Source organism: Notechis scutatus, chromosome 1 (genome assembly GCF_049901735.1).
Source record: "Notechis scutatus isolate UNSWTSFEM ecotype Mainland chromosome 1, rNotScu1.2, whole genome shotgun sequence".
Classification (NCBI taxonomy): Eukaryota; Metazoa; Chordata; class Lepidosauria; order Squamata; family Elapidae; genus Notechis; species Notechis scutatus.
Window position 1 is genome coordinate 340635883 of NC_142009.1, and position 14333 is coordinate 340650215.

The window sequence follows — 14333 nt, forward strand, 5'->3', positions numbered from 1 at the left end:
GAGGTCAAGATGGAGAAGATCTCCACGGCCACCATGGACTTTCCTTTGGTGCTCAGATAGGTGGGGAGGAAGGAGATCCAAACGCTGCAGAAGACCAGCATGCTGAAAGTAATGAACTTGGCTTCGTTAAAGCTGTCAGGCAGCTTCCTGGCCAGAAAAGCCACTATGAAGCTAATGAGACTCAGAAAACTCATGTAGCCCAGCACAGCATAAAACATGGTGATTGAACCTTCATTGCATTCCATCACGATTTCTCCCTTCACAGAATGAAAGTCCAAATTAGTAAATGGGGGGGAGATTGCCAGCCAGGAAGCACAAAGAGCTGTTTGCACAAGGGGACAAGCCAAGGCTATGATCATTTGCTTCCCCAAGAATTTTCTTGCCCTGTTTCCTGGCTGAGTAGCCATGAAGGCCAGCACGACAGTCAGAGTTTTTGCCAACACAGATGAAATGGCAGTGGAGAAGACGATGCCAAAAGTGGTTTGTCGGAGGAGACAGGTGAGGTTCCTTGGCTGTCCGATGAAGAGGAAGGAGCAGAGGAAGCAGAGGAGGAGAGAGACCAAGAGGATGTAGGTGAGATTGCGATTGTTGGCCTTGACGATGGGGGTGTTGCGGTGTTTGATGAAGGCTGCCAACACGAAGATTGTGATCAAAGAGAAGACAAGAGCTAGAGAAACTAAAACAAAGCCAAGTGTATCCTCATAGGAGAGAAAGTTCATGGTCTTGGGAATGCACAGGATGTGGTTCTTGTTCGGGTGTTGGTCTTCTGGGCAGGGGATACACCGAGCTGCATCTAGCATACATTAATCAGATAACCAGGATTTATTTTTGAGGTGAGTCATTTTCCCAATAAATGGGGTGGAATGTCCTATGTTCCCCATCTCTTTAGTTCTGCTGTGCATAATGCAGAAAGATCCTGTTCTGACCCAACCCTATTACCAGCAAGAGAATCTCAAACAGATGCAGCAACTGAAAGCTTCACAGCTTTCATCTACACATAAACTTCTTTGTAGATAAAAGATGGCTTGCAGCCAATTAGTCCAACCAGAAAAGCCTTGACAGAATTTTTTAGATAAGCCAGAGTCTCTACACACAATTCTGGGTCCTTAGAGCATTTTTGCCTTCTGCAAAGGCAAAAACCTTTTGAAACTAGGCTTATATTCCCTGGAGGGAGGGAACATTACGTTGCATCCTTACTCCCTGTGCTGCTCCAGCTGTTCTCTTCTACAAATCATCCTGTGCACTTGGCACAGGCTTCTTGGGAACCTCCTCATCACTGCTGCCAGTCCCCACAATCCCTGAAGGCAGCAATCCACTCCCTGATGGTCCCAGCCCCTCATCCGAGTCCTCGGTCTCCTCCACCGTTCGCACCTGCTGCTGGCTAATCACAACAGATCCAATGGAATCAATCTTGGAAGAAGTCATAGCATTTACTAACCTCTCAAAGAGACTTAATTAATTAATTGGTTTTATTTTATTTATCACATTTTGAAATGCCCATCTCTCACATTGAGGGACTCTGGGCAGTGTACAATAAAATATTAAAACATACACAAATAGTATATAAAAGTTTAAAAAATAATATCAGCCATGGAAGCTGTCAGCCAACATGACTTCTTTAATAAATTCTTACTTGGATGGACTTTGAATGCTGAATGGAATTGGGGAGTTTCTTTGGAACACTGACAAATAAGAGGCAAGAATGATATCTGTCTGTCTGTCTGTCTGTCTGTCTGTCTATCTATCTATCTATCTATCTATCTATCTATCTATCTATCTATCTATCTATCTACCATCTCTCTCTCTCTTTTGTCTATTACAATATCTATCGCTGTCTGTCTATATTATATCTATCTACCTATCTACCTATCTATCTAACTTATCTATCTATGTAGCATCTCTGTCTCTCTTGTCCATTACAATATCTGTCTACCACTGTCTGTCTATATTGTATCTATCTATCTATCTATCTATCTATCTATCTATCTATCTATCTATCTATCTATCTATCCATCTATCCATCTATCCATCTATCTACCTACCGATCTATCTCAAGAGCTCTGGTGGTACAGTGGTTAGAATGCAGTATTGCAGGCTAACTCTGCTGACTGCCAGAAGTTCGAGTCTTACAGGCTGAAGGTTGACTCAGCCTTCCATCCTTCTGGGGTCAGTAAAATAAGGACCCGGATTGTTGAGGGCAAGATGCTGACTCTGCAAACCACTTAGAGAAGGTTGTAAAGCACTATGAAGCAGTATACTAGTCTAAGTGCTATTGTTGTTGCTATTGCTAAGTCTACAAGGTAAGGAAAATAGCTGAGAAGGCTCTCCTCCTGCAGTCATAATTGTTCAACTGACAGGGTCCCTAACAAACACCTGACTAGGTGGGACAGTCTGATGTTTTGTGATTAAGATGATTCCATAAGGAGCCTGACCTCATCTCATGTAGTGCTTGAAAGGTCATAACCAACACCTTGAATTGGAACTGAAAGCAAACTGCCATCCAGTACAACTCACGCAGCAAAGGTGTTATTACATGTGCTGTTCTTTTCAACACTCAAATTTGCTTGCGTGGCCACCTTTTGTACCAGCTGAAGCTTCTAGATACTTTTCAAGTATAGTCTCACATGAAGGCCAATTGGGAGATGATCAGGGCATGAGTGACAGAGCAGAAAAATTGGAGGAGAATATTGGAAAAGAAGGGTTATCAGCAGGGTGGGCTTCAAAAATTTCAGCAATCGGTTCTCTGCTCAGTTGCTGGGTGGGCATGGCCATGATGGGTTTGGTCTAGTCAGCCTCCTGCACCATGGCAGGAAGTCCACCATGGCGGGAAGTCCTCCTGCACCATGGCGGGAAGTCCACCATGGCAGGAAATCCTCCTGCACCATGGCGGGAAGTCCTCCTGCACCATGCGGGAAGTCCATCATGGCGGGAAGTCCTCCTGCACCATGGTGGGAAGTCCACCATGGCAGGAAATCCTCCTGCACCATGGCGGAAAGTCCACCATGGCAGGAAATCCTCCTGCACCATGGCAGGAAGTCCACCATGGCGGGAAGTCCTCCTGCACCATGGCGGGAAGTCCATGACCTGTATGAAGCCGATTCTGAGACACCTAATTCATTATTCATGGCAGAAATTCTGGTAGCTTAGTTACATTCTTTGCAAGATAAGAATGGGATGCACTTTTGGTTTTAAACTGCTGCACTGCTCTTTCAAATTTCTCTCCCCGCCCCTTTGTTCATGGAAACTCTAAAATAGGCATAGAAATGTTTTATGAGTTGACAGTAGTGTAACCCCCTGCCAATCAGGAGACCCTACACTATTTTTGACAGATGGCAATCCAGTCTCTTCTTGAAAACTTCTAGTAATGAAGCTCCCTTCCAACTCCGTTATTCTGATCATGGTTTCTGCCAGGAGAGAATCCTCCTAATCTTCCTTTGTTTTTAAATTTGCAAAACTTGTCATAAATGCAGCACTAAGAACACAAGCTAAAGCTCATCTTTCCTGCTGCCCTAAAAGACTGGAAAAATCCATCCCATAATCCTGAAAAGCTGCTGCTAATAACTTAAAGAAGGATGCATTCAATGGACTACTCTTAAAAGTTCTGAATTGTTTTCATGTCGATTTGCTCAACTGATTTGCCACCTCATATTCTCTCTCACTCCTCCCCAGGCAGCCATGCCAGACCTCTTTATTCCTGCTTAAGAGTCTCCTTGGGCAACTTGCCTGTTTGATTAGAAATGGTCCCTTCTGGGCAAGAAATACATTTGTAGCAACAAGAGTGCTTCTTGTCTGAAACTTTTTTGGCTTGTCCTGGAACGCAGTGCTTCACACAACGGGAAAAAGGCTTATTCTGAAAGGAGAAAGATTAGGAGAGGTTGAGGGGTAACTATCTATTAAATTGGAAGATGAATAAGTGAAAAAGACAATGATAGCATGGGCAAAAATTTTTGCTTACACACACTAGAACTAGATGAATGGCAGAAGTTGTGGAATAGGAATTATACATTTACAATGTCAACCGCATACAAAGAAAACTTATATAAGATGTTTTATAGATGGCAAGGCTGGCAAAGATGTTTAAAGGCAAATCAGCTAAATGTTGGAAATGCCATCAGATACCAGGGTCATATTATCATATGTGGTGGACAAGTGTAGAGGCAAAAAAATATTGGACAAAAATACAAATGTGGTTGGAAAATATGATAATGCAGCATATCGATTTAAAACCAGAAATATTTTTGTTGGGGACATTGCCTGAAACCTACAGTAAAGGAAATGCATATTTAATTATACATGTATTAACTTCCACTAGAATTGTATTTGCACAACACTGGAAAAGAGATAAGATCCCTACAGATGAGAAAGTGATTAGGAAAATATTAGAATGTGCAAAAATGAACATATTAACGCTTGCTATAAAAGAGAAAAAACAAACTGAATATTACTGTATATGACATGGGAGCTATTTTATGGATGGCTGGAGAATAAAAACCGAAGTTAGAAATAAATGGAGATTAGTGAAATAAAGAATATATGTTAAGATAGAGATGTAAACATATGGTGATTCTTATATGTCATTGTTAAGATTACCATACCTAATATAATATTATATTTTTATTAGAAGATATGTTAAGAGAGAGAAATGAATAGCATTATAATGCAGATTATTAATATTGTAAGATTAGAAAATTATTATCAATGTAATGAATATTGTAAATGTTGGTTGTAAAAGGACAGAAACATTTGTACCCAGACGACACACTCTTTAATGGAAGATGACAAGTACAAGTTTAAAAAAAAACCTTATTTTTTAAAAAGGAGAGGTTGAGGCGAAGACATTGCAAACATTCAGCTTGGTTTCATGGTCTGCATAAAAGAAGCCCCTCCTCTTCCCTTCGTGCAATAGTATTTTAGGGATACAGATTAACAGAGTTGTAAGGGACCTTGTAGGTCATCTAATCCAACCCCATCCTACCCAAACAGGAGACCCTACACCAGGGGTGGGCAAACTATGACCCGCGGGCCACATCCGGCCCGTTGGTCATTTTAATACAGCCCGCCTCTGAAAAAAAAAATCGGGGTAGGCCAAAAGAGACCCCGCGCCGCATGACAAAAAATTGTACACACAGCACGGAGCAACAAGCCCCAGGACATGTGGTCACCTGCTGGCTGGCCGGGCCAGGCCGGGCTGGAAGAGGCACGTTCTCCAGGAGAAGGAAGAAAGCGTGCTCCGGGAGGGCGGGTGCCGGGCAGGTGGGCGGATTTTCCGGGACCACTTAAAGGTCGACTTTAAGAGTGCCCCCATGGAAGAAGCTGAGCAAACGTAGTGGCAGCAGGGGTGATGGGGCATGTGTGTCCCTCCACAAGGAGTATGAAGGGAGGCAGACACCGCACCTCTCAGGAAAAAGTAGGTGGCTGTCCTGGCCATCCTGGCTGTCACCTGGGAGGGGACCGTGAAGGGACCCATCATATGCCCTTGTTGCCCCCGCCGCTTCTACTTTTGTTCTCGTTCTTGGCTTCTTCCATGGGGGCACTCTTGTTAGGAATAACATAGGTTACCTAATGTAGTTTGGATAAAAATAATATATATAGACTATGATAGTGAGTTTAAGTGTGTGTCACTTTAACTGCAAAGCATGTAATTTTGGGTGCGGCTGTAAATCGCCATAAGAGGGAGCAGGAGAACTTGATTGTATTGCTGGCTTACTGGATTGCTTACTGATGATGATGGATTGTTAACTGCGTGTTCTTTGTTGTTGCTGAAGGAAGAAAAGGAGGTTTTACTTCTTCATATCTCTAACTGCAAAGAGATATATTACAGGACTGATATTTGTAAGTTTACTGACCTCTTTTTCGACACTGGACTTTGCAACTGATTAATCCCCAGACGGACTGAACTAGTGTATGATATATGGACTGTTTGACTATGCTATAAATCTTACTGGAATAAACAATTTAACTAACACATTGTATCTGTTTTACTGATTGTAAACTACAACAACGTTTATCTCACATATTTGCCTGCCTGCCTGACTGCTGTGCACATTCTGCTAGGGTGTATATCCCTAACACTGGTTATGGGCCCAGCTGCACAGTCAGACTAACCAGGATATAACAGGCTTATATAAAGTGAGAGTTTGTGTAGTTACACAATACTGTAAACAGACAGCTGTGTTTTATTAATTATAGTTTAATATCCAGAAAAAGATGGCACAAGTCAATTTATCAAGTTTGTCTTTAATATCCAAACTGGATGGAACAAACTATGTTTCATGGTCTATGAAATGCAGCCTACTTCTACGCAGAGAAGGTTTGTGGAGTATAATTCAAAACCCACCAGAGGTAGATGCATGGGATCCGGAAGATGAGGATGATGCCCAGAAAATACAAGAATATAAACTGAAGAATGAGCAAGCTCTCTGTATAATAGGACTGACACTCTGTGACCAGCAGCTTGTCTATATTCGTGGAGAAGAAACAGCTGGGAAATGTTGGGAGAATTTAAAGAAGATTTATGTTCGAGACAGTGTAGGAGCACATATAAATCTTACACGAAAGCTGTTCAGAACACATCTTCAAAAGAATGGAGACATGCTGAGTCATATAAACTCTATGAAGAGAATTTTTCAAGAACTGCATGAAAAAGAACTTATCTTCACAGAACTACATCAAGTTTATATAATTTTGTCTTCGTTAGATGAGAGCTACGACGACTATGTAACTTCACTTGAAGTATTGCCAAAAGATAACCTCACATTAACTGACATTACTGGCAGATTAATTGAAGAAGCCAGAAGAAGGCTTGAAAGGGATCAACTCAGAAGGGAACCACAAGAAGATAAAGAATCTACGACAACCTATACAATTAGAAAATGTTTTAATTGTGGAGGAAAAGGACATTTGGCTAGATTCTGCAAGAAAGCAAAAGGCCAAAATGCCAGCCAGAATGCTAAAAAGCATCAAAAGGATAAAAAGTGCATAGAGTTAGCCATGTATAGCAACGAAACTGTGAATAGTAATTTATGGGTTGTAGATAGTGGAGCATCGCACTGCATAACGAAAGATAAGAAAAGATTTGTTAAGATGTCCACGAGTTCACAGCAGATATCGTTAGCTAATGGCTGGAAACTGAAAGCTAAAGGTGAAGGTATAGCATATTGTTCTTGCATAAAAGAAAATGTAAAAATGTTATATGTACCACAACTTAAGTTTAATTTGCTTTCGGTTAGAGTTTTGGTTAAACTAGGTTATGTAATTACCTTTAGGGGAGACAATTGCATAATAGAAAAAGAAGGTAAAAAAGTGGCTGCAACTTTAAAAGGTGAATTGTATGTGTTAAATGATAATTCATTAGAGGTAGCTAACACAGTTTATAACAATGTTAAACCTCATGATGAGTGCATACATTTGTTACACAGACGTTTAGGGCATATAAATTTTAAAATGCTTAAACAAACAGTAGGACTATCTAAAGGTATAAAACTGAAGCCTTGCAGTAAGTATTTGCACTGCAATACTTGTAGTCAAGAAAAAGGCAAGGTAATACCAGCAAATAGATTAAATGGATTTAAGACAAAGGAACCTCTAGAGGTCATATTTGCTGATATTATAGGTCCTAAAAAACCAAGTGTGGGAGGTGCTCGTTACATATTAAGTATAATGGACCATTATACCAGATATGGTTTCTGTTATCTAATGAAGAACAAAACAGAAACATATCAAAATTTCTTTAATTGGCTTAAATTTGCAGAAAAAAAAACCTAAAAGGAAATTAGTAACTCTTATCACTGATAATGGTACGGAATTTATAAACAATAAATTCCAAAACAAACTGAAGATGGCAGGTGTTGAACATAAAAAGTCTGCACCATATAGGCCACAACATAATGCCTTTATAGAAAGACGAGGCCAAACAATACAAGCAATGGCTCGTACTATGCTCTCGGATTCAGGATTACCTGAAACTTTGTGGGTAGAAGCAATAATGTGTGGTAATCATATATTGAATAATGTTGTTAACTCAACAACTGGTGAATTACCATTCACACGGTGGCATGGCAGAAAACCTGACCTAAGCTACATGCATACATTTGGAGCACCAGCATGGGTGCATATCCCTACACAACTGAAACAAAAGGGGCAGCATAGGGCTAAAAGGTTATTTTTTGTAGGTTATGAATCTAATCACAAATCATACAGATTCTGGGAAAAAGGTACACCTAGAGTTTACTGTAGTGCTAGTGCACAATTCCTAGAACATGTAGGATGGGAAAAACTGGAACAAGATTCAAATAAGGAAGTAATCATAGAAACCTACAAAAGACCAAAACCACATATCAGTAATAAGAAGAGTACAATTAAAGAGGAAGTACAGGAAGAGCAAATAGGACCAAAACAGGAAGAAATACCAGAAGAGGAAGAAATAGATAACCAGGAACAGGTAGAACATGAAAGTCCACCTGTAAGCCCTGTAATACCTAGACGTTCTACACGTGTAACCAGACCACCTGACAGGTACCAAGCAAGTGTAGTTTGCCAAGTTAGTAAAGTTCCAACTACTGTTGAAGAACTAAAAATGTATCCAGCAAAGGAACAAGAAAATTGGCATAAAGCAATGGAGAAAGAATTAAATTCATTAAAAGAAATGGAAGTTTATGAAAATGTTAAATTACCTCCAGGTAAAAAGTCCATTGGCTGTAAATGGATATTTAAATTAAAAACAGGTAAAAATGGGACTGTTACCCATAAGGCTAGGTTGGTAGCTCAAGGATTTAATCAAACTGCATGTGATTATGATGAAGTATTTGCACCGAGTCTAAAAGCAACAAGCTTGAGAGCAGCTTTAGTGTGGGCAGCTAAGAAGAACTATATTATAAATCACTTAGATGTAGAAACTGCCTATCTGCATGCACCATTGCAGCACACTATATACTTAAAGAAACCTGTAAGAATTAAGGATCATAAAAATAATAATGACTGTTGGAAACTTAAAAAGAGTCTCTATGGATTAAAACAATCTGGTTACGAATGGAACCAATATATTGTTAAGGAGTTAAACAATATAGTGTTTAAAGCAGGTTTAGCTGATCCATGTGTATTTAAGAGAGAGAAAAATGGAATAGTGTCATTATTATTGTTGTTTACAGATGATATTGCCTTAATTACAAAAACTAATAATGAAGCTACTGAAATAATATCATTATTAGGTAAGAGGATAAAATTAAAGCAATTAGGAGAGATAAAACAGTATCTCGGATTGACAATAAATAAAACCAAAAGTGGCTATAAGATATCTCAAGAGGATAAGATTTATCAATTACTAAAAACATATAAGATGGAACTTTGTAAACTGGCTAAAACTCCAATGAGTCAGGAATTTGGCCGCACTGAAGCTCAAAGTCCAAAATTCGATAAGACTATTTATCAATCAATAATAGGTAGTTTATCGTATATTAGTAATTGGTCAAGGCCAGATATTGCCTATGGCATTAATCAATTGGCAAGATTCAACGCTGAACCCACTGAACGACACTGGCAAGCAACAAAGTGTATATTAAGATATCTTAAAAGGACAATGCACTATGCATTGTATTTGGAGCCAAAAGATGATCTGATTTTAAGTGCATATGCTGATGCAAATTTTGCAACAGACATAAACACTAGGAAATCAACTTCAGATACGGCTATACTATTAGGAAAAGCACTGATTGGTTGGAGGTCAATTAGACAGCAACACATAAGTATGTCCACAATGGAAGCAGAATTTTCATGTCTATCTTTATTATGTACTGATTTAATTCTGTATAAACAGTTGTTATTAGATATGGGAATAACTGTTAATGATTCTATTGTTGTATATGAGGACAATCAAGCAGCCATACGGTTGGCTACAAATATTGCTGTAAAAACGAGATCTAAGCATACAGATCTTAGATATCTGAATGTAAGACAATCTGTAAAAAATGGTTTAATAAGATTGGAATATTGTGTGACTGAAGAAAATATTGCTGATCAGTTTACAAAAGCCCAAGGTCCAGTAAAACATAAAGAAAGTTGTGATAATTATGGTTTAAGAATGTAAATATATATATAATATATATATATATATATATATATATATATATATATATATATATATATATATATATATATATATATATATATATATATATATATATATATATATATATATATATATATATTATATTATATTACCCAAAAGGGGAGTATGTTAGGAATAACATAGGTTACCTAACATAGTTTGGGTAAAAATAATATATATAGACTATGATAGTGAGTTTAAGTGTGTGTCACTTTAACTGCAAAGCATGTAATTTTGGGTGCGGCTGTAAATCGCCATAAGAGGGAGCAAGAGAACTTGATTGTATTGCTGGCTTAATGGATTGCTTGCTGACGATGATGGATTGTTTACTGCGTGTTCTTTGCTGTTGCTGAAGGAAGAAAAGGAGGTTTTACTTCTTCATATCTCTAACTGCAAAGAGATATATTACAGGACTGATATTTGTAAGTTTACTGACCTCTTTTTTGACACTGGACTTTGCAACTGATTAATCCCTGGACGGACTGAACTAGTGTATGATATATGGACTGTTTGACTATGCTATAAATCTTACTGGAATAAACTATTTAACTAGCACATTGTATCTGTTTTACTAAGTGTAAACTACAACAACGTTTATCTCACATATTTGCCTGCCTGCCTGACTGCCGTGCACATTCTGCTAGGGTGTATATCCCTAACAGCTCTTAAAGTCAATCTTTAAGAGCTGGAAGACGTTTTGTTAGATCGCCACCAACTCATCGTTGGGAGAGGTGTAGCCCCTGAATACACGGGAAGTCTTGGGCAAAGTTCTCTGACTTTTAAAACGCATCTGTGCGGTGTTTGCCTCCCTTCATGCTGCTTGTGCATGCCGGGAGCACCTAACTGGAGCAAAAGAGAGTGAAGTTGACTGCTATGAAATGAGCACCTTGACTTCCCCTCTTGCTCCTCACAGTTGCCCTGAGCTGGTGCTGTTCTTTACTTGGGCAGCCAGACGCCCGCAGCAGCGCCCACAGCAGCAATAGGCAGTTCCACCCGGGCTCCGCTCAGGTGTCCGGCTGGGGCTGTCAGGAGTTGCTACTGCCGGCGCAGCTCCACGTGGCTCCAGTCCCGCGTTGCCTTGGGAAGGGAAAGGCAAAACCAGGAGCCGCTGAGCCCGAGCCTCCGGTGCCGCTGTTGCCGTTGCAAAGTGCTGCCACGGCTCTTCCTTTTTGCCTTTCCCTTCCCAAGGCAATGCGGGACTGGAGCCGCGCGGAGCTGCGCCGGCGGTAAGAACTCCTGACTCAGGGGGCCTTCGAGGGGAGGGGAAGGAGAAGAAGGGGGGGAAAGGGGGGCAATTCCCAAAAAATCTTGTGCTGACCCGGCCCGTCTGTCAAATTTTAAAAGTCAATGAGGCCCCCGAGCCAAAAAGTTTGCCCACCCCTGCCCTACACCATTTCTACCAATTGGCAGTCACAACAGCCTGATCCTTCCTCTCAACTTTCCTGAAAACAACATCTATTCCCCATGTCAGCATTCCAGCAAACCTCCAACAACTCCAACACAGACATCTTCTCAAAAGTTTATTTTGGATAGTAACTGGCACAACTGTGGAATCCCGAATCTGAAAGTTCTGGGCTTCCTTGCAATAAGTAGAAACTACAAATCCATCCCCTGCATTCATCATCGCATCACTATCCATCCCAACTTAAATCTTCCCCTCACTTATGCACAAAATAACATGACCTTGAATTGGAAAAAGCATGTTATTATGTCTAACTACATACACTCCAAGAAATTCCCCCCTCCCACTTTCTCAGGCTCAAAATGTGGCAGCACGGGAGCATCTGGTCTCAATATGGCTTCCAAAGCTGACCTGGCTGGCCCACACAATGGCATTGGGGTTGATGCTGAAACTTTCAGCTGAAGGAGCCTCCGGATTGACCCATCCGACTTTCTGTCGAAGGATCGTCATATTTGCAAAGACGATCCAGTTGAGGATGTCAAATCCTGCGTATTTCATCCCAGTTTCTGAAAAGGACACTTCTTCCCCAGCGGTGTTGTTAAAAAGGAGGTTTCTCAAGAAGGCGTGCATCTAGAATTGCAAAACAATCAAAACAACAACCAAAATATCCATTAAAGAGAAGAGACTTTATATAAAAGATATTTAAAATTGCGATATGCACAATACATGTTTTTCTCCTATCCCAGAGATAAAAGCCAAATAATGTTGGCTGGTGATGACCAGAAGACATGCCTATGGATATTGTCAGTCATCCAGAGCTGAAGAAGCTTCTTGGATGAGAAGTGAAATGTCTTCAAAGAAAAACAAGGAAGTCCAGTTGCCTCTTGAAAAAGCATTTTTGGGATACTGGAAGACATCCTCTCTCTCTCTCTCTTTTTTTTTTGTAGTGGCCCCTGCTCAATAGAACACCCTCCCTTTAGAAATTAGAATGATCCCAACCCTGTTACTCTTTCATAATGTCCTGGAACCCTGACTATGTCACCCCATTTTCTGACTGTATTGCTAACTGGCCAAATACCTTACTCTCATGTCTATTTAATCTTGATGTTTTTTCATGTTTTTCATATTTTAAAATGTTTTTTGTATTTTTAATTGTAATGTATTTTTTTGAATTGTATGCCACTCAGAGTTATCTACTGAGATGGGTAGAGAAAGAAAGAAAGAAAGAAAGAAAGAAAGAAAGAAAGAAAGAAAGAAAGAAAGAAAGAAAGAAAGAAAGAAAGAAAGAAAGAAAGAAAGAAAGAAAGAAAGAAAGAAAGAAAGTCAAAAAGAAAGAAAAAAGAAAGAAAAAAGGAAGAAAAAAGGAAGGAGGAAAGGAGGGAAAAAAGAGACAAAGAGAAAAAGAAAGAGAAAGAAAAAAGAAAGAAAGAAAGAAGAGAAAGAGAGCAAGCTAGAGAGAAAGAGAAAGAAAGAAGAAAAAAGGAAGGATGGAGGGAAAGAAAAAAGAGAGAAAGAAAGAAGAAAAAGACAGAAAGAAAGAAAGAAGAAAAAAGAGAAAAAGAAAGAAAGGAGAAAGAAGAGAGAAAGAAAGAAGGAAGAAGGAAGGAAGAGAGAAAGAAAGAAAGAAAGAATATAATGTGGATTGAACTATCAAAATACAGCAATGGGAATTTCAATGGAGAACTCAAACAGGTCTACAGCATTTGGAATGATTAAGGAAAAACAGTGTAGGAATTATTATTCTTTTTCCAGCAATGAATGTTGAAAAAGAAACGAACATTTAAAAAAAATTCAAAATTTGTATGAGATTTAAATAAAGGGGAAAAGTAGCTATTGGGGAAAAGCAAAGGTAATGGAGATCACAGGCAAAAGTACATGAATCTTAAAGCTGTTCAAGAAGAGCTGAAGAGTTACCTGCCAGGGCTTCACAGAGAGGTGAAGACGTAGCTTCTTTCTACCCCTCTTCAATGCCTGTTGTGACTCCAACATATATGCAGTGTGTAATGCATGTGCCACAGAATAGGCAGCGTTGTAGATGCTGTAGCTGAAACCGGTCATCTTTCCATCAAAGTAGGAGGCTGGGAGGGTGTTCAGGTTCTCCTCCCCGGTGCAAACCCTTCGGCCATCAGGTGAGGCCAGGCCTGCCTTCAATATCTGACAGTCAAATACAACTTCCCACCAACTGGGGAGAAAGACATCTCCATGGGGTTCATGTGGATTCAGAGCCGATAGATAATCCTTGAATCCTGGCAATGGGTTTGTGTGGACTGTCAAAGACAAAGCACCATGGAGAGATTTTAGTTTCCCCCAGTCGTAGTGATAGCCAATAGCTGCAAATTCCCATTGGGTGGTCAGGATCCAGACCTTCCCAGAAGTAGCCTGGTTCTCTTCTTCATAATAGGAGAGGGTTATTATTAGACTCTGAAGTGTCATTGCATCCCCTGAGATAATCACAACCTGAGCGTTACTGTTCAAAATGGCCCAAAGCACATCTAATTGATCTCCTAGCAAGTCATTGAATAATGAGATTCGGGGCATGATGTATTCTACAAAATGTATGCAAATATCATTCTGGGCAAGGGTGGCGGTCAACATTTGGAGAAAATGTTCAATGTTCTCTGAGGTTGGAACAACAATCCCAATCCAGTTCCACTGGAAATACAAAAGGAGCTGGACAATGGCTGCATTCTGTAGGTGATATTGGGGATCGATCTGGTAGAAGGTGGGGAACTGGATCTTATCACTCAAAACAGGGTCACAGAAGCGATAACCTAGCTGAGGGTGGAGATAGAGAGAAAAAAGAAGCTAAACAAGGAAAATGGTACCTGT

General features: G+C 40.0%; 1 protein-coding gene across 1 annotated transcript in view; it reads right to left on the bottom strand.

The window, feature by feature from the left end:
* Positions 1 to 14333, bottom strand: part of LOC148133632 (vomeronasal type-2 receptor 26-like) — a 33059-nt gene that overhangs the window by 15077 nt on the left and 3649 nt on the right. The window contains exons 3-6 of the mRNA XM_087967718.1: positions 13419 to 14279; positions 11916 to 12134; positions 3724 to 3850; positions 230 to 793 (exon numbers count right to left, since the gene is read on the bottom strand). Coding sequence (XP_087823844.1) covers positions 230 to 793; positions 3724 to 3850; positions 11916 to 12134; positions 13419 to 14279 — 1771 coding nt within the window. The remainder of the gene's footprint in view (positions 1 to 229; positions 794 to 3723; positions 3851 to 11915; positions 12135 to 13418; positions 14280 to 14333) is intronic.